Genomic DNA, 16,995 nt, shown 5'->3' with positions numbered 1-16,995 from the left:
TTGCGGCGTCACCGCTGCGCGCGGGCGCGCCCGTGGCGTCACCCTCCGGCATGGCGGCGCGGCGGGCGCTGCACTTCGTCTTCAAAGTGGGCGATCGCGGCCGGACTGCGCGGTTCTACCGGGAGCTGCTGGGCATGAGCGTGAGCCCTGAGGCGGGGGGAGAGCGGCGGAGCCGGGCCGGGCCCCCGAGGCGGGGGGAGAGCGGCGGGGCCAGAGCGGCGGGGCCGGGCCGGGCCGGGCCCCTGAGGCGGGGCCCTGACGGGGGGGAGAGCGGCGTGTCTGGGACCGCGAAGGGGGGGAACGGCGGGATCCCGAGGGGGAAAAGCGGCAGGGCCGGAGCCCCGAGGGGGGAAGCGGCGGGAGTGGCCGCCCTCCTCAGCCACGGAAGCCCCGGGGCTCCCCGGGCCGGGCCGGCGCTGCGGGGGGGGCAGGGGGCTTCCCCACCTCGACGGGCGAGGCCCCGGCAGCCGTGAAGGGCTCCGGGCTCCGTCGCCTCCTCCGGACCTCGCCCCTGGCTCCGCCGGCGCTGCTGAGGTGGCAGGGAAGGGCCGTGTCCGCGCTCACTTCTTTCGCCCCGTCCCTCAGGTGCTGAGGCACGAGGAGTTCGAGGAGGGCTGCAAAGCCAGCTGCAACGGGTGAGTGCCCTGGCTTCCTCCCCGCTCCTCTGTTCTCACAAAACACCTGCCAGCCCTCACCAGCCACGCAGTGGTATTTTACAGGTAAAAAAGGTGTTGGGGTCGCTTACTTGTTTTTTTTTCCCCAAAGTACTTCCCTTGCAAGCAACAGTTCCCCTTTTTGCATTGGTATGGTGTTTACACTGAAACACCAGTATTGCTGTATTGCACCTATAGGCTGGTACTGAACTTTGTAAAATTATTTCTGAACTCTCCTGGAATTACATTCAGTTACATTGGTATTTTACGTGCATGGGTTTATAGAGGGTATTGAGTTAAAAATCCCTCCTGGTAGCCCCAAAGGCTTTTTTGCCTGTCTACAAATTAAAGCAATCCTCCAATCTGCCTAACTACTTGCTTTTCCTACTTTGCAATAAGGAAGTGCTCATGTAATTCCCACTAATGAGCAGCATGTGCTCTTAAAATGTAAGCTGTTAAGAAGGAGGTAGAATCGCTTTTGTTGTATGGTTGTGAATGACAGCCCAAGGTCAGAACTAGTGACTCTGGGGGGATGCCTGTCTGCTGCATGCTGAGCTGCAATGAGAATTCTTCACAGGTATCGGCTTCTACTTGGTGGGAGGTTACTGGATTGCTTGTGCCATTTGTTTCCTCTAGAAATGCAGTTCTTCCTTGAAACACTAATACTTGCGGTTCTTGGTGTTTATTTCTAATACTCATGAGAATTAAATCTGGATGTTGCAGCCCTTATGACGGAAAATGGAGCAAAACAATGGTGGGCTATGGGCCAGAAGATGATCACTTTGTCGCAGAATTGACTTACAATTACGGTATTGGAGAATATCGCCTGGGCAATGACTTTCTGGTGGGTACCCGACTTGGCATCAAATTCTGTCATCTTATGATAAACGTTTTTTACTCTTTGTGATTAGGAGTTTTTTTGGCATACAGATTGTTACCAGCTGCTTTTTTTATGCTGTTTGGTCCTTTAAATGCTTTTTACCCTTGCTTTTTTAATTGTCTCCAAGTTGGAAGAGCAGAAACTAGAGCAGCTTTTTGCTCACATAGGATCCAGGAAGCACTTCCTTGAGCTCCATCTCTTAGCTACTGTGTGTGTGGGACAGCTGGTATTTGCTGCCAAATCCAGTGTGGAATGGTTAGCTAAGAAGTATCTTGCTGCAGGAAAACACTTTTTTATTTGTTATTACTTATTTCTTCGTTGTTTACTAGCTGAGAGCCAATGAAGATCTCATGTTTCATCTATGAGTATATGCTCGTTGTTTCCCCTGAGCTAATGTTCTTCCTCTAGTTTGCAGGGTGTCAGGGAGCAGCGGCTTCGAGCCACGGATGTCTGCCTAACCTGGTAGAACAGTTAGGAACTTGGTTTTCCACTTCTGTACAATGCACTGAATTAGGGTTTAAAATTACTTTTGCTTTTCACATTTCTTCTGATAAGAAAGAAGTAAATAAACACATTCCAAACACATGTGGGATGTGCCTAAGGTTAAGCTTATTTTGTAGGAGTAAGAGCAGCTCTCAGGAGATCATATGGTCCATCTGTTATAAAAAGTAATCTGATTTGTTTCTGGTCGTTTGTAGAGGCAGACTACTGAAAGGTGGGACTTAGTCAGCATCCACCCTATGGATTTTGCATCTGTCTGTTCTGTTCTCACTAGGGCATAACACTTGTGTCCAGCCAAGCTGTCAACAATGCTAAGAAGATGGGGTGGCCCCTCAAAGAAGTCACGACTGGTATTTTTGAAGCTGAAGCCCCAGGGGGTTATAAATTCTACTTGGAAGACAAAGAACAGCTCAAGCAAGGTGAAACATACCCACTCACTCCTGCAGGTGTTCGAGAGAGATTTCAGAGTTGGGTGTTAGAACGGGCTGTGCATTTGTCTCAATAGCATTTTATGAAATGGAGCATGTTTTTGTTATTTCTTCGTTACGTCTCAAGAATGTAAAACCGTGCGCTTAAAACTACAATATATTTGTAACTAATTCCAAATTATTGCAATCTTCAAGATCCTGTGCTAAAGGTAACCCTCGGTGTCTCCGATCTGCAGAAGTCTGTTAACTACTGGTCTGATTTGCTCGGGATGAAAATATATGAGAAGGATGAGGAGAAACAAAGGGCTTTGCTAGGCTATGCAGATAACCAGGTTAGTCCTTAGAAAGCTTTCTAGTTCTGATCTTTGAGTTGTGTCTCATCATAGAAACCTCTCGTTTCGTGAAAACAGAATCTTAAAGGGAAAAAAGCTCTTAATTAACGTAACTGTGCACTTAATTCTGTGCATTTTAATTAAAGCTTCTGTATGCTTAAGTGCATTTTATTAAAAAGAGCTGTGGTTTGCTTTGGTAATTCTGGCTTGCCAGAAAATACACATATGGGTGATTTTGAAATCATCAGCATCAGTGAAAAGTTGGAGCGAATGTAGCACTGAGAACAGCGTCCTTGTGAGTCAGGCTTTCCTTTTCCAGTGTAAGCTGGAGTTGAAGAGTGTTGGAGGAGTGGTGGATCACGGGACAGCGTTTGGGCGGATTGCCTTCTCCTGTGCAAAGGAAGAGGTAATGATCACATTTCTCTTACTCTTTTAATTTCCTAGAATTGACTAGTGGGAAGTTTAATTTCCAGTATTAGCAAACCAGCTCAGATGTGAACAAAACAATACAGAGCAGATAATTTATTTCTATTTTTTGCAGTGGGAATGCAATGGAGTTGTGGGTAATGGGGAACTGTAAATGAGAATAACCTGGATGCATCTGAGCTTCATCTGACTAGGGTTGATTTTTGTTTTGTTTTCTGTTTAAGTTGCCAAACATTGAAGCACTGATGAAAAAAGAGAATCAGAAAATTTTAACGCCTCTGGTTAGCTTGGACACACCTGGCAAAGCCACAGTGCAAGTGATTATTTTGGCTGATCCTGTGAGTAATCTTGGAAATAGTGATTAAATTTGATTTAAATTTCTCTCTGCTGTTTATCTAACTTACCTGCTCTTAAACTCTGTTTAGGATGGCCATGAAATCTGTTTTGTGGGAGATGAAGCATTTAGAGATCTGTCCAAGGTGGACCCTAATGGTGACAAGTTGTTAGACGATGTAAGTAATGCTGCCTGCTCATTTGTTTTCTTCCTTGTTACAGGTGCCCGTAGAATCTAATTTGTGCTCCACATGGAGTTTTTCTGAGAAGCAAATTGTACGGTATTGCTAAAGAAGACAAATAATTTTTTAAAGTTCACTTAGTGTCCTGGCTAGAGTTTTCCAGCCTCGCCCTCAGGGCATCTGGGTGGTGGCATGTGTTACCAGACACGTTAACAATGCTTTGGTGTCAGTTACTGCAGAAAATGATTTTTGAGCTGCAGTAACGTCAGCACAGCTGGACATCTCCCAAGGCGGAGGGGTTCTGGTGTGGAACGAGAGCTGTGTGGGAAGGCCATGTTTAAACTGTCTTGTTTTGCCCTTGTATTACCAGATCATCTATTGATTTGCTGCAGCAGAGAGCATTGGGTTTCAGTGTCTATTCCATACTAGTATGTGTTTAAAAATCCCCAAAATCCCCAAAAAATCCTTTAGGGTGGGTTTCCTCCAAATTATAAAGTGTCCTTGTGATCAGTCTGGCTTTGTGGGACAGGCTGGTGAGTGTGAGCAGCCAGGTGTCTGGTGACTCCGCTGCTGTTCTGAACATGTTAATGCTTTTCTTTGTGCAGGCCATGGCAGAAGACAACAGCGACAAATGGTTTGCTGCACAGAAAATGAAGAAGGCTTCAGCTTAGCTGGAGAAAAGGACTGGACTGCTCCTTCCTGCCTTGGTTTTCATCTGAGAAAAATGCTAATCCTATGTAACGTGTTGTGTTACCTCTTCCAGTAAGAGGGTGCCATGATGTCCCATGCTTGTTGGTTTCTTTGATTTAAGCTTGTGTCTCTTACTGCTGCTCTCTCCTTCCAGGCAAATGGCATGTTCCCCTTAAAACAGAAAACAGTTAAGCTGGGCAGTAAGGAGCAGGGTGAGCACATGGCTTCAAAACCGGGGGTCACCTGTTAAGAGGCAAACAGCACATTTCTGTGCTGTTGCTATACTTGAAAAAAGAGGTTGCTGGATTTGTTACAGTATCTAGTTCTCTAACTGGCTTTAGCCATCCTGGATTTGCAGCTTAGAGAAGAGGTTTTTGGGTAGCTGTGAGTGCAGCAGGTACCCCGCTTCAGCGGAAATGTGTCAGCTGAAGGCGGGGGGCTGTGTATGTGGAACTTGAGCAGTTCAGCTGTCGTAGCGAATGCCTGATTATTGGGAACAGAGAAATTATCTCGCTAAAGCACTTGAATATTCTTGTCTGGAACAAACCCCGTTTTCATTCCAAGGTGTTTCCCCAGTTTTTGAGGTGAAATGTCCCCCCTTGGAAGCCGTGGTGCATTTCTCACTAGGGTCACCTCATTGACATGGTGGTTTCCTGCCTTCCCCGTTGCGGGTGGGACCGGGGCTGTGCCGCAGGGTGCGGAGCAGCGCTGCACTGCCTGCTGAGGTGCTGGGCAGGAACTTAAAATAAGTGTATCATGGTTTGCAATTAGCTTTTGATGAGAAATTGCCTTTGGAAGTAATGGTTCAGGGTTTATTCTGTCGGAATGAAGTTGCTCTGCTTTTGCTAGTGGAATAATGGCTGGGAATACAGGGAGTAATTACCGATGTTGTCCGTGTCAGGCACGCTGTCTGGTTTGTAATCTTTCTTGATGTAAAACTTTCACAGAGAAAAGTAGGCAAAATCGGTAGTGTTGGCAGCCGCTGAGGCCTGTTGGTGCTTGTAGTGAATATTCTGAGAATAAACTGGAAAAATTCCTCACTCCGAGTTTTTGTTCCAGCTCTTTGCTTCAAGTTCAGTGATGATTTTTGGAATCGTGTATCGATCATGTTGGGAGTGTCGCGTGTAAGCTGCTGCCCAGCCGCTTGCCGGCATCGCCTTTAAATGAATGGAGGCGCTTCGGGAGGGCGGTGTGAGTGCCTGCCTTGCAGAGCTGCGCCGGCCGTTCCTCGGCCCAGTTAATTGAGTTCCGGGTTTCCGCGCGCACTAATTAACGGCGGGGAGGGCCGGGGGGGCAGGGGGAGGGCCGGGGGGGCGGGCGGCGCTACCGCCGGGCCGCCAGGGGGCGCTGCGGGGGCGGGCTGCGGGGCGGTGCTGACGCCGGAGCGCGCCGGCCGCCGCCATGGAGCCCGGTGGGTGCGGGAGCTGGGGGAGCGGGGCGGCGGGAGCGGGCCGGGGGGGGGGGCGGCCGGGGCCGGGCCGCGGTAACGCTGTCTTCGCGCAGGGCCGTGGGGCGTGTGCGAGGAGACGGCCATCCTGCACGGCGGGTTCCTGCTGGCCGCCCGACTCACCCAGCCGCGGCCGCTGCGGGAGCTGCGCAAAGCGGACTGGCTGCGCGTGGGGACCCCCATCATCGACGCCCTGGGGGAGATCGGAGCGCGCTGCCCTTCCGCGCTGCAGCACAGCCTCTGGAAGAAGGAGGCTGTGGCCATCGTCTGGGCTAAAGTCCTGCTGCCAGACCCCCCCGCCCCCTCACTGGACCAGGGATGGAAGGAGGATGGCTTCTTCTCCGTGGGCAGGATGATCCCCGAAGTTAACCACACTGTCCTCTTCGAGCTGGTCAAGGCCCTCGGCGTGCCCCAGCTCTTCGTGCAGCTGCTGCTGGCACTGCCCCAGGATGTGTGCCGGCACCAGCTGGAGCACTTGGTGGAGTACGTCTCCAGTGAGACGTCCCCATCAGACATCAGGTTCTTCTTGGATGTATGGTGGGAGGTGGTGAAGCACAAAGAGGGACAGGAAGACGCAACAGTCTCTGCGTTCAGCGCTCTCATATATCAGCATGGGTGTGAGTCCTCTCTGGACGATGGTCTCCAGCCCCCAAAGAGGTTCAAGGGTGACCCTGGCTCTCTGAATAGCTCCCCTGCTGCCACCAGCCTGCTCATGGTCCTGATAGACGGGTTAAAGCAGACCTACAGGAGCATTGCCCTGCCCCGCCTGAAGTGCTATGCTTTGGCCAACCTGGCAGAGCTGCTGTCTGTGTTCCCTGAGGTAGAGGCAGAGGGAAACCCCCTGCCTGTTGCAGAGTACCTGGACAAGATCAGCTCTGTCATCAGCCTCTGGGCCAGTGACACTGAAAGCAAGTACCACCACAGTGGGCTGGATGAGAAGGTGAAGGAAGCAGAGAGAACCATGAGCCTCTTGTCCTTGGCTAAGCTCTCTTGTGAGGAGCTCTTTGTTGGCTTGGACTTCCTCTCCAGCTTGTTGCATGCCTGGGGAGAGGAGCTGCAAGGTACCTTGAACAGTTCTGAGGAGCCCTGCTATGAGAGCTATCGGCTCCTGGATGCTCTTACCAATCTTGGGAAGAACCTAGTTTGCTTCTCAGAAGCTAGAGACCTGAGTGAGGATGAAGCAGGTGTAGTGTTAGAGCTGACACAGGTCACCAAGGACTTTCTTGAGAAGATCAGTGCCAGCCTGAAGAGCAAGGATTTGGATACCAACCTTGTGTCTTCAGTTGCCATGACAATCATTGAGCAGAAGCTAGACCGGCATGTGGAGGTGTGCTCCATTTTTGTATCTGAAAAGACCTGGGCCTTTTCGAAGGACTGGGTTGACTGCCTTGTGAAAAACAGAGCGCTCTTCCAGAAACCAGAGCTAGTTTTGAAATTGCTGGAGACACTGGTGAACTTTGCTATGTTCCGCCAAGATAAGGAGGCCCGAGAGCTGCAGATGCAAGTGACCAAAGCCATCATGGAGTGTTACACTGAGCTTTCGTTAAGTGACAAAAACAAAGTGGTCTCAGGCGTCCTGGAATCCTGGGGTGGACCAGGCCTGTCTCTGAACTTGCAGGTTGTCATGGAGGGGTTCCAGGAGGACCTGAATGTGACTTTCAACCAGATCACAAAGAGTGTGTCTGATGAAGGCCTGACCAGGGCCGTGGCTTCTGTGGCCAGGCTCACGCTGCTGTACCCTGAGGCCACAGTGAAGCAGCTTTGTAATCTTGCTGTAGTCAACCTAGGAGCACACCAGTTCCTTGCACAAATCCTCTGCTCCTTCCCAGCGCTGAGCTTTCTGGAGACCCACAATGATCCAGGCAGGCCACACAGCCTGGTGGTGAGGTGTCTGGAGGAGGCAGTATGGGGGAGGCTTTCCACTGCAAGGGAAGAGGAGCAGTTCATTGCGTTCCTGACCTTTCTCATGCAGCCAAGTTCAGCCGTCCCACTTGTGTCACCTGCAGAGGTGATCAAAGCCTTTGTCCTTCCCTATTTGAAGTCAGATTCTGCTCAAATTGAGCTGAGCCTGCAGATCCTCAGTAAGGTTTTGGGGATCCAGTCCTGTTCAGAAGAGCACTGGATCAAGTCCTGTCACCCATTCCCGCTTCTCCTCAGCCTCTGCAAGCTTCTAGATGGTTACACAAAGTACTGGCATCAGCCTAGGGACCAGCTCTTCCCTTCACTGGAGACTAAAGACCTGATACTGAACATCCTCAGCCAGCTCTGTGAGGTGGTAAGACCAGAAACTGCCCCCTCCCCTGAGCTGTGGGTCCAGTCACTGGCTTGGCTTCACAGGAAGATGGCATCGCTAGATTGGACTGTTGGTCTCCGGCTGAAGAAGCTTTATGGAGACCACTTCAAGAATGAGGTCCCATCGACGCTGTTTGAGATTTGCACGCTTCCTGAGGATGACTGGACATCCCAGCCTTTGCCAGCCTATGGACCAGGCAGTGGACTCCTGGCATGGATGGAGTGCTGCTGTGTGTCCACAGCGCTCAGGGACACAATGCTGACACTCCTCACGGTCAATGTGGACAACCCTGAAGAAGTGAATCTCTTCAGCAAAGGGTTCTTGGTGGCTCTCATACAGGTCCTCCCTTGGTGCAGCCACAGCGAATGGAAGAGGCTCACGCACGTCGTTGAAAACCTTCTGCAGAGACAGGTCCTGCATGTGCCGTACACACTGGAGTACGTGCAATACATGCCCTTGCTCAACCTCCGGCCATTTGCCTGCTACCTCCAGTTCTCCGTGCTCTTTCTGCGGGGCTTCCAGCTCCTCTGCAGCTCCAGTTGTTCCACCTGGCTGCCAGCAGAGGCTTGGCTCCATGTAGTCCGGCTGTACTGCAGCAGCCTGACGGACCTGCTGGGCTCTGTCAAGAATGCCACAGGGCCCCCCTTGCCCCCTGCTGAGGACAGGACCTCCACGCAGGAGGTGTCCTTCATTTGCATCCAGATGTTCTGCCACCTGCTGCACGTTGCTGCCATGCTGCCCGACAAGGGGTGCAGCGAGCCGCTGGTGGTGGTGGCGTTGGAGATCCTCTCGCAGTATGAGACGTTCAGCAGCGCCGATACATCCCCCAGCAATGCACTGCGGAAAGCCAATGAGAGGCACTTCCTGGAGTCCATCACGGACAATGTTGGTGACAAGGCACTGCGTGGCACTCTCCTGCAGAAGCTCAGCAAACTGGGAGCCCACTCAGCCGGGGAACTGGCTTGAGAAGCTGGAGAGGGCAACAGAGGAGAGCAGTGACCCTGCCTCAAGGGGACCCTTTACATGGAAAGGTGTAAGATCCATAATAAACCCTGTCTATTTTTCTCTCTTGAACTTATTTTGCCCCTGCTGTGTTATCTTCCAACCTGCCTAAGCAGTGAAGGGGCCGTGTAAGGAGGGGTAGGAACAACCGCTCTGAATTTCCCAGCAGGAATAGCTGTGCACGCTCTGTGGCTCCAGCCTTGCCTGCTGGGGCTCTGGATTCATACAGAGAGCTGGCAGCCTCTGGCAGCAGGGAAATTGTTTCCCTCCAGCTCCCCTGCCCCGAGCCCTCTCCTAGTCCTGGGTGGATTGCTGGGTTTGCTGCATGCTGCCAGGGGCTGGGAAGCACGTTGGGTGAGTTCAGGATGGAAATAAGTGTGTGTTGCTCCTGCCCGGAGGTGGGGGTGCAGTGGTAACCCCACATCTTAACACTCCCCATCCAGAAATGAACAGCACGTGGGGGAGCCATGCAGTGGTGTGACTCAGAAAGGAAATCTTTATTGGTCTCCTGACAGTAAATAGGGCAGTGTTAGTGCAAACGGAGATGCCTCATTGGCTTTTTTTTTTTTTTTGGTCCTTACATAAGGCACATTATTTGCAATGAAAACAGCAAGATATATAAACATCTGTAACAGGTTGCAAGCGGTTTATAACATCAGCTGGTCTCGATCGTTAATGTAACTGTAGTGTTTCTGCAATAACCGACCACGTGTTGGAAGAGGCCGTTTGTTTTGCTCTTTCTAGAATACAGCCGTGGCTGGGCCAAGATCCAACACCCCAAAGAACCAGGTCTCCCAGAGCGCAACCGTTGTTTTTAGACAGAATGAAAGGCACAGAGGGGCCACAGGTCTCAGGGTCAGGGGGCTGCCAGGGCTGTGCTGGTGTGGTGACCTGCTCTGGAGCAGGGGACACCCCCCCCCCCACCCCACCCATCCGCCCCCGCAGGGCAAGCATGGGAGGCTGCAGGGAGGGGGTGGCTGCCCTGGCTTGTGCTGGCTGCAGAGAAGGAACTGAACTTGCTGCCTGGCTTGCACGCACCCGCAAGGCTCGTGAATGCCGTGGTGCAGGGCAAGCCAGGAAGCCTGCACCCTTTTTGCTGCAACTGGAGGTGGAAATGGGCTGAACTGGTGAAGGACACAGCTTGGTGCCCTGCTCTGGGATTGCTGGTTCCTCCTACACTCACCCAGCTCCCTCCCTGGCAGACCTCACCCCGTGGGGGAGTGGGATGGGGCGGGAGGAATGGACCACAGTGACCAGAGCTCGGGCTGTACTGGTACCCGTGGGGTGCTGCTGGTGCTGGCTGGAGGGAGAGCAGGGCAGGATGTGCCAGACTATTTTAAATACCCGCCGGGGGAATGCAGGGCGGATAAAAGCAACTGCAGTTAGGAGAGGCGGGTGGAAGGTAACATCCCCTGCCAGCGAAAGGCTCTGCAGAGTGCCCTGTGTGTTGGTGAGATGAGGACTTGGCAGTTTGCTGCCCTTCAGCCATGGATGCTCTGCCCTGCCAGCATTGCTCCAAGGCAGCATGACCATCCCTCTGTCCGGCTGTGAGCTTCCCTCCCCTCCAGCCCTGCTGGGAACGCTGGAGGCCCCCTGACCCTGGACTGTCAGCCACAAACACCAGATAGTTGTAGTAGAGAGCACCTTTGAGTTAAGTGGAGTCTTAAATTGCGCCCAGCAGCAGCAGGAGGTGCACGTGGGTGGTAAGAGTCTGAATGCGGCTGTAGTGCAGAGGCGAGGTTGGTGAAGGTCAGGAATGGGCTCTGCAGAACCCTCTGCTCTCAGCTGGAGGCTGAACCAGAGCCGGAGGAGCAAGCTGGGGCTGTGGCAGGTCCAGCACACGGCTTCCCTGTTCCCGGCGGTGCCGGATGGAGCTGGGCACGCTGCAGCATCACCTCTCCTGCTGGCTCCAGGCTTCTTCACACCGCGCTGTGCCGGTGTCTGGTGTCAGCCCTGAAAGATGTGGTGCGGGGGGGTTGTAACAAACCCCTCTCGTGTAACCTTTAGTTGGGTGCTGCAGCATTGAATCCCAGAAGGAATGTCATGTTTATGGGCCGGTTCCTACCCCGGCTCCCATGGGTGGGAGGACGCAAGGCACTGGAGTGGCGTGGGAAGAAAGCCTTCCTAGCCCAGGCTGGTGCTGCCTGGCACGGCGGTGGAGACTGCGAGGCTGCTTCCAGCTACGACAGCCCGGCGGTATCGCTGCATCCACCGCTCTGCTCCCATGCTGGTCCCCGCAGCACTAGCAGTGAAGGTGGAAGAGCTGGGGGAGGACTGACCTTTCTCCAGCCCCCGCACTGGGCTGCCACTGCCAGCCGTTATCTGCTTTTGTCAGCGGGCGAGCGGCCGTAGAGTCGGGCGGCTTTGTGGCAGATGAGCTTGAACCAGTAGAGCTGGGGGGCGATGAGGGAGGCATTGGCGATGTTGCAGTGCAGGGGGATGCGGAAAGGCACCATGTAAATGGGGATTCCCACCTGCCTGGCATAGGCCGCGTACATGAAGGGGAAGAGGAGAATACGGCAGAGGAAGAAGGTCACCAGGATGAGGATCCCGTTCACCTTGTGCAGGAGCGTGTCCTGCATTTTGAGCTGGGGAAGGAAGAAGGCGAACGTGGGGTGAGCGCTGGGTGAGCAGCACCCTGCTGCTTCTTGGGCGCTGAGTGTGCTGGGAGCACGGAGACGAGCACCCAGGAGGTACAGATGAGGGGGAGCAGGAAAGTGGGGAGGGAGGGGATGGGGAAGGCAGGCATAGAGGCAGAGGGCTGGGGGGGCGGGGCGTGAAGTACAGACAGGAGGGGGCAGCACCAGCGAACGGCACAGCCCCCAGTTCAGGGATGCTACCGGGCATGCTGCTTACTGGGGGAAAGGGATGGGAACCTAACAAGAGTCTGGGGGAGCTGGGGGGTTACAGCTGTGGGGCTGCCCCCCTCTGAGACCCCCAGCCCAGCTGCTGCGGGAACAAGGGTTGATGGAGAAGGGCAGCCAGGTGCTGGGAAAGGGTATGAACAGCTGTGGGGTCCCCAGACCTGAGTCCCATCCCTCCTCACCTACCTGCATGAGGATTTTGCCCAGTGATACAAAAGGCGTGCTCAGCTCTGCTATGAAGATGCAGCCCACAAAGAAGTCCCCCAGCTCTCCCCTGAAGTGCTGCAAACAAAGCCAGCAGTGAGCACGGGGCCCTCTGGGAGAGGTGGCCAGGAGCTAACACCGAGCATCTCCAGGGGCTCGTGGGCTCCTGACCAGCAGAGACGCTTTGCCAGACACAATTGCAAGCCCTTGCAGCACTGCGGGGCTCCTCACTGGGTTTCACAGCAGCCGTGCCCAGCCCTTACCTGGGTGATGGGGGTGAGCACGATGAGGATGAAGAGGTGATGGGTCACCATCAGGCGTTCCTGCAGGAGGAAGCTCCACACGCTGGCCAGCGAGTGCTTCTTCTCCACAACTCCCCTGTCCTGGCTCTTGTGCCAGTGGCAGAGGTACATGACGTAAATGTCATAGGTCATGTAGGGAACGAGGACCCAGATGTACTCCACGGCCAGCCAGTGCCTAGGGGAGGAGCAGCACACACAGAGGCATCGCAAGGGCTCCGAGCACCTCGTGACGCTCTGGGAGGTGGAAGAGAGAGTCTTTAGGTCTGGAACGGAAGCAGTGGCTTCTGAAGCTGATGGCAAGCTGGGAGGTGGTGAATTTTAACCTGATTTGGCTCAGCAGGTACAGACCGTCCCAGAGAAAAGGTACCTGGTGTGTGCGGAGGACGCCTCCGCAGTGCTGCCTCTGGTGCACGCTTGGCCGTGCCAGGCACCAAACCTAACCCAGCCCAGCACAAACACGGCGCTAACGGGAGGATCTTGATTAGCCCTACAGCAGGTATTTGCTGGGCAGGCTGGGGGCACAGCACCGCTCAGGATCCAGCACTGATCCAACACCTTTGCAGCAGGTAATCTCCCCTAAGCCCTGGGACACCCAGAGCTGATGCTTGTTAGGGGAAAATCTCTGGGGCTGGGTCCCTCCTGCCTGCCACGCTGCTTTGGCTCGCTGCCTAACGTGGGGAGCATTTGGAAAGCACCTGGAGACCTCAGAGTTAATTACAGATGCCTGGCCTGGACTTTGGAGAGTGAAGTGCAAAAATATCTAATACAGGCAATAAACCCCCACGAGGCGTTTGTCTGTTGGGAAATAATTGCAGGCAGCTGCCTGTTCCCAAGGCATGTCAGAATCCTGGTTGCACAATCCGGGCAGTAGCAAGCCCTGCTCTGCAGGGACACTGGCCTCCTTAAAAAGTCCTGAGTGAAATCACACTGCTTAAAACAAAAAACAAAACCACGCTATGCCGCTGCTTAAAGAAACGTAGCTTGGGGCTCAACAAAATCTGCTTTTGCTCTCCTGCCGTCTCAGGAAAAAAATTGTTGCATGTGTTCCTGCTCCAGATAGAAAGATGTAAGCGATGTAAAGCAGGGAGGGGAAGTGGCTAGCTATTGTGTTTGCAAAACTTGCCCAGGGCTTTGGAGGGAAATTATAGTGCCAGCAATATAATGATTGTCTGCCTGTGTAAATAAATTGGCAAATTTTACTGCAACCTTTGTGATGCTTCCTGGCTCTCTGTCTTGCTGTCGTTCTCCAAGGCCTTCCCCGCTGAGCACTGGGCTGTATTTCCTCCAGATTCAAAGAAAATCTAAGTCTCTGACCACAAAGTGTCTATACATTGCTGGCCTTGAGAACACCCAGGCAAGCTCCGGGATGGAGGAGGGCGGCAGGCAGCACCTTCCATCTGTACGGGTCTGGGGTTTATCATCTGCTCTATCTATACAGCAGATATTTTATTCTAGAGCAAAAAGGGAACTTGTTAGACTGCCCGGGTTAAGCAGGACTGAGCAATTCTGATAGATCTCACTATCTAGAGCAAGGCAGGACATTTCACATCTGTGTATTAAAGGCAAGCCTGCAATGACCGAGAGGGCAGCCCTCCCTAAAAATCACCCTAAAATCTGGTGTCTTACAGTAAAAATTCCAGCTCAGCATAATTATATTCTTCCCTCCTACGATTGCCTCTGCCACTCTGGATAATAGCTCTGTTTTTAAGTCTTCTGACCCAGATTGTGCTATCACTCCTGCTGAGAGCTGCTTCTGGGGCAGTTCATCTCGGCGCATTGAGGACAAGGCAACGGGAGTTTGTTCTGAAGGGAATTCCATCCTGATTTTCTTGTTTCTGGCCTCCTTCAGAATCCGTTCGGCACGGGGAAGGCCATGTACCTCTAAAATCAGCACTTGCTAGATCTGCTTGATCCGTTAACAATTCCAGCCTCCAGCAAGGAGACTCCCTACCATTTTAGAAGCAATGATGCCATTACTTTTTGCTCCTGTATGGGCCCATGTTACAGCCCCTCCTCAGGAGGAGACCCTCTGTGCTGGCAGAGCAGCCCCAGGGCTGAGAGCGCTGGCTGAGCCTTTCAGGGGGTGCATGGCCAGCGCGTTGCCCAACCCTTCACCCAAAGCAGGGGAAAGAGGAACACAAAACTGGTTTTCCTCTCCCCTTTGTACATGCAAGCCTTTGGCATCAAATCCCCCAGCTGGGAGCCAGCCGGGCACAGCCTCCGTGTGCTCCTGGCCGGTCGGCAAGGCACCGGGCTGGGCACAGGGTTACCTGTCATGCACCACATCCTTGCAGTTGAGGACAACCATGATCCCTGACACTGTGGCCATCGTGGCTTGGACCGTCGACACCAACCTGCAACCGAGAGGGAGGGAAGAGGTCACCCCAAGAGTCGCCTCAGAAGGGCCGAGGAGCCCGGCTGGCACCGGGAGGGCTAGCGGGGTGTCGCCACCGGCTCCGTGCACACCCCAAAAGCTCAGTCAGGGCGAGGGGCAGCTCTGTCCCGCTGGGATGCAGCCGGGGCTGCTGTGCCAGGCGCTGCCACCCGGGACACTGCCAGGGCTTCTTCCCAGGTCTCGTCCCTTCCAGCCACATCAGGGGGATCCCGCGCGGCTCCCCGCGGGCAGCGGGAGGGCTGCACCGGAGCATCCCGGGGTACCGGCTGCAGCGGGGGGCCCGGCAGGGCAGGGTCTGAGCCCGCCGCCGGCCCAGGCCTGGGCGCGGGGCTGCCGGGCGTCGCGGCACCCCCCGGTGCCGGCTGCCGGGGCTTGGGGATCTTGGACCGTCGGGATCGGTCCCGCTCCCGGTCCTGCTGCCAGTGCGCCGCGATGGCTCCCGATGGCGGCCCGGGCGGCCTCCCGCCGGTCCCGCCCGTACCTGCCGCTGAGGAGGATGCGGTCCTTGAGGCTCCATCCCGGGGCGGCCCACCGCAGCGCCCGGATGCAGAAGGCAAAGAGCCCCGGGAAGAAGGCGGAGGCGATGGCCAGCGTCCGCCACATGGGGCCGGCCGGCCAGCACCGCGCTGCCTCCCGCCGCCGCTTGTCAACAGCAGGCCGGGCAGCAGGGGGGGCGGCTCGGCACGCACCGGCCCCGCCGCTCCCGCTCCCGCCCCCGCCGCCGGGACGCGCCCCGCAGCACCGGCCGGCAAGCCCCGCCCCTGCCCCGCTGGGCCCCGCCCCCGTCCCGCCGGGCCCCGCCCACCCCTCCCGCCCCCGCTCCGAGGGGGGAGGGGGCGCGTCCTCCTGCATCCCAGCGTGCCCCGCGGCCCGGAAGCGGCGAGCGCGCCATGGAGGAGGACGAGCCGGAGCTGGCGGCTGGGCTGGAGGCGGCGCTGGAGCTGGCGCCCGCCGTGCAGGCCGCCATCGAGCAGGTGCGCCGCGGCCGGGGCCCGCCCCTGCGCTGAGGGGCTGGCTGTGAGCGCGGGCCCCGCGGGGGCTCTGCCGGGCCGCGGGCGGCCCCCGCGTGGCCGTGCTTGGGGCGGGATGCGGCCCGGGGGCCTCGCGTGCGGGCAGAGCCCCCTCAGCCTCAGGGCGGGCCGCGGCCTGGGCCCCCGGGTCCCGCCGGTGCTCCGGGGGGTTGTCCCCTCGGGCCTGCGGCGGACACGGCTGTTCTCCGTCTCGTCACTGAGCAGTTGTGACCTGGCAGGGGAGGCGGCTCATGGAGCCGGGCAGCTTGCAGCTCGCTTGGAGTCAGGGTAATCTAAACGTCTCGGCTTCTGTGGTCGGTGTGTTCCAGCCCAGTGCTCCCTGACACCCTTTGTGGCGTTTGGGGTGCCGCAAAAGTCCGTGAGGAATTAGCGTAGAATCCTATGTCTGTCAGGGCCTGTGACTGAGCTTGTGCTGGTTTCAGCCAGCCCTTCCCCCTGAAGAGCTCTTTTGTGTGGTAGAAGTCTGGGGACAGCAACAGCAGCTGTCTCCCAAAGTGTGTCTCAAATAAGTTTTCACACTTTTTTGAGTGTTGAGGCTTGAACGTTGCTTTTGGTGACTCTCCTCAAAGAACTAGGGCAGACTCTGGTAGCTGGCACAGCATCTCAAGCAATCCCAGCACCAGGAGATGAGGAAGGTAGCGCAGTTTCTCTGTGGGTGCTGTGCCAGCTTTGGAATATTAGTGCTCCAAAGAAAGAGACACCTCACATGGTCTTACCTTTGCATGGAGTTGGCACACCTGGCAGTAAACTGTTGAGTAATTTTTGCTGATACCTTGAGAATTGCCAGATTAAATGCCAGCTTCTGGAGGAGACCTCAAACGTGTCCAGAAGAATCCTCTGTGTTTTACAGAGCCCATATATCTGAAAGTCAGAGAAGCCTGGTGTGATTTCTAACATTCAACCAAATAAAGTTACCTAATAACATTTTCTTCAAGTACAAAATGTCTCTTCAAGGTAAAACACATGTTTTAGAGGCAGTGTTGACTTGAGGTTTTGAGCAGTGGAGAATCCACCACGTCCCTGGCTGGATTA

General features: G+C 55.0%; 4 protein-coding genes across 11 annotated transcripts in view; 3 read left to right on the top strand and 1 right to left on the bottom strand.

The window, feature by feature from the left end:
• Window positions 1-3: 3 nt before the first annotated feature.
• Window positions 4-5,471, top strand: GLOD4 (glyoxalase domain containing 4). 2 transcript variants are annotated; one of them, XM_056330269.1, is made up of 9 exons: window positions 4-140; window positions 586-635; window positions 1,377-1,497; window positions 2,309-2,453; window positions 2,658-2,794; window positions 3,114-3,200; window positions 3,445-3,558; window positions 3,646-3,732; window positions 4,341-5,471. In XM_056330269.1, exons 1-9 carry the CDS (start codon window positions 51-53, stop codon window positions 4,404-4,406), a joined length of 897 nt encoding a protein of 298 aa, XP_056186244.1. In that variant the 5' UTR covers window positions 4-50; the 3' UTR covers window positions 4,407-5,471. The 2 variants fall into 2 exon arrangements, with proteins under 2 accessions (XP_056186244.1, XP_056186234.1); XM_056330259.1 differs by lacking the exon at window positions 4-140 and having other exon boundaries at window positions 598-719.
• Window positions 5,472-5,486: 15 nt separating this feature from the next.
• On the top strand, window positions 5,487-9,243 carry GEMIN4 (gem nuclear organelle associated protein 4). Of its 2 annotated transcripts, none has more exons than XM_056330222.1 (2): window positions 5,487-5,616; window positions 5,929-9,243. In XM_056330222.1, exons 1-2 carry the CDS (start codon window positions 5,589-5,591, stop codon window positions 9,129-9,131), a joined length of 3,231 nt encoding a protein of 1,076 aa, XP_056186197.1. In that variant the 5' UTR covers window positions 5,487-5,588; the 3' UTR covers window positions 9,132-9,243. The 2 variants fall into 2 exon arrangements, with proteins under 2 accessions (XP_056186197.1, XP_056186206.1); XM_056330231.1 differs by lacking the exon at window positions 5,487-5,616 and adding an exon at window positions 5,789-5,836.
• Window positions 9,244-9,639: 396 nt separating this feature from the next.
• TLCD3A (TLC domain containing 3A) lies at window positions 9,640-15,683 on the bottom strand. Its single transcript, XM_056325380.1, has 5 exons — window positions 15,414-15,683; window positions 14,808-14,891; window positions 12,499-12,712; window positions 12,218-12,313; window positions 9,640-11,755 (listed from the first exon to the last, which is right to left on the bottom strand). The coding sequence occupies exons 1-5, from the start codon at window positions 15,533-15,535 to the stop codon at window positions 11,486-11,488; spliced, it is 786 nt and encodes a 261-aa protein (XP_056181355.1). The 5' UTR covers window positions 15,536-15,683; the 3' UTR covers window positions 9,640-11,485.
• A 118-nt stretch (window positions 15,684-15,801) lies between these two features.
• VPS53 (VPS53 subunit of GARP complex) overlaps window positions 15,802-16,995 on the top strand; it is a 67,420-nt gene continuing 66,226 nt past the window's right edge. For 3 of the 6 annotated variants that reach the window (XM_056340209.1, XM_056340224.1, XM_056340217.1), the window contains exon 1: window positions 16,044-16,230. Coding sequence is in view for 1 of the 6 variants with exons in the window: in XM_056340180.1 (XP_056196155.1) it covers window positions 15,823-15,906 (84 nt within the window). In the remaining 5 variants the exon portion in view is untranslated. Of the gene's footprint in view, window positions 15,907-16,040; window positions 16,231-16,995 lie in introns of those variants that run through there. The other 3 variants (XM_056340180.1, XM_056340190.1, XM_056340235.1) reach the window with 3 other exon arrangements.

The sequence above is a fragment of the Falco biarmicus genome, chromosome 1, assembly GCF_023638135.1.
Source record: "Falco biarmicus isolate bFalBia1 chromosome 1, bFalBia1.pri, whole genome shotgun sequence".
NCBI classification, from domain to species: domain Eukaryota; kingdom Metazoa; phylum Chordata; class Aves; order Falconiformes; family Falconidae; genus Falco; species Falco biarmicus.
Note: the sequence above shows the minus strand (reverse complement) of the source record. Positions and strands in the feature narration are given on the sequence as shown.

Bases quoted from the DNA above. Each gene is read 5' to 3' on its own strand.
- GLOD4 (XM_056330269.1), top strand. From the start codon at position 51: ATGGCGGCGCGGCGGGCGCTGCACTTCGTCTTCAAAGTGGGCGATCGC. The intron at 1,498-2,308 runs GTGGGTACCCGA...TGTTCTCACTAG, and splicing joins GCCTGGGCAATGACTTTCTG to GGCATAACACTTGTGTCCAG. The intron at 3,201-3,444 runs GTAATGATCACA...TTTCTGTTTAAG, and splicing joins TCTCCTGTGCAAAGGAAGAG to TTGCCAAACATTGAAGCACT.
- GEMIN4 (XM_056330222.1), top strand. From the start codon at position 5,589: ATGAATGGAGGCGCTTCGGGAGGGCGGT. The intron at 5,617-5,928 runs GTGAGTGCCTGC...GTCTTCGCGCAG, and splicing joins AGGCGCTTCGGGAGGGCGGT to GGCCGTGGGGCGTGTGCGAG.
- TLCD3A (XM_056325380.1), bottom strand. From the start codon at position 15,535: ATGTGGCGGACGCTGGCCATCGCCTCCGCCTTCTTCCCGGGGCTCTTT. The intron at 12,713-14,807 runs GTAACCCTGTGC...CTCCTCCCCTAG, and splicing joins AAGGATGTGGTGCATGACAG to GCACTGGCTGGCCGTGGAGT. The intron at 12,314-12,498 runs GTAAGGGCTGGG...CTTTGTTTGCAG, and splicing joins TGCTCACCCCCATCACCCAG to CACTTCAGGGGAGAGCTGGG.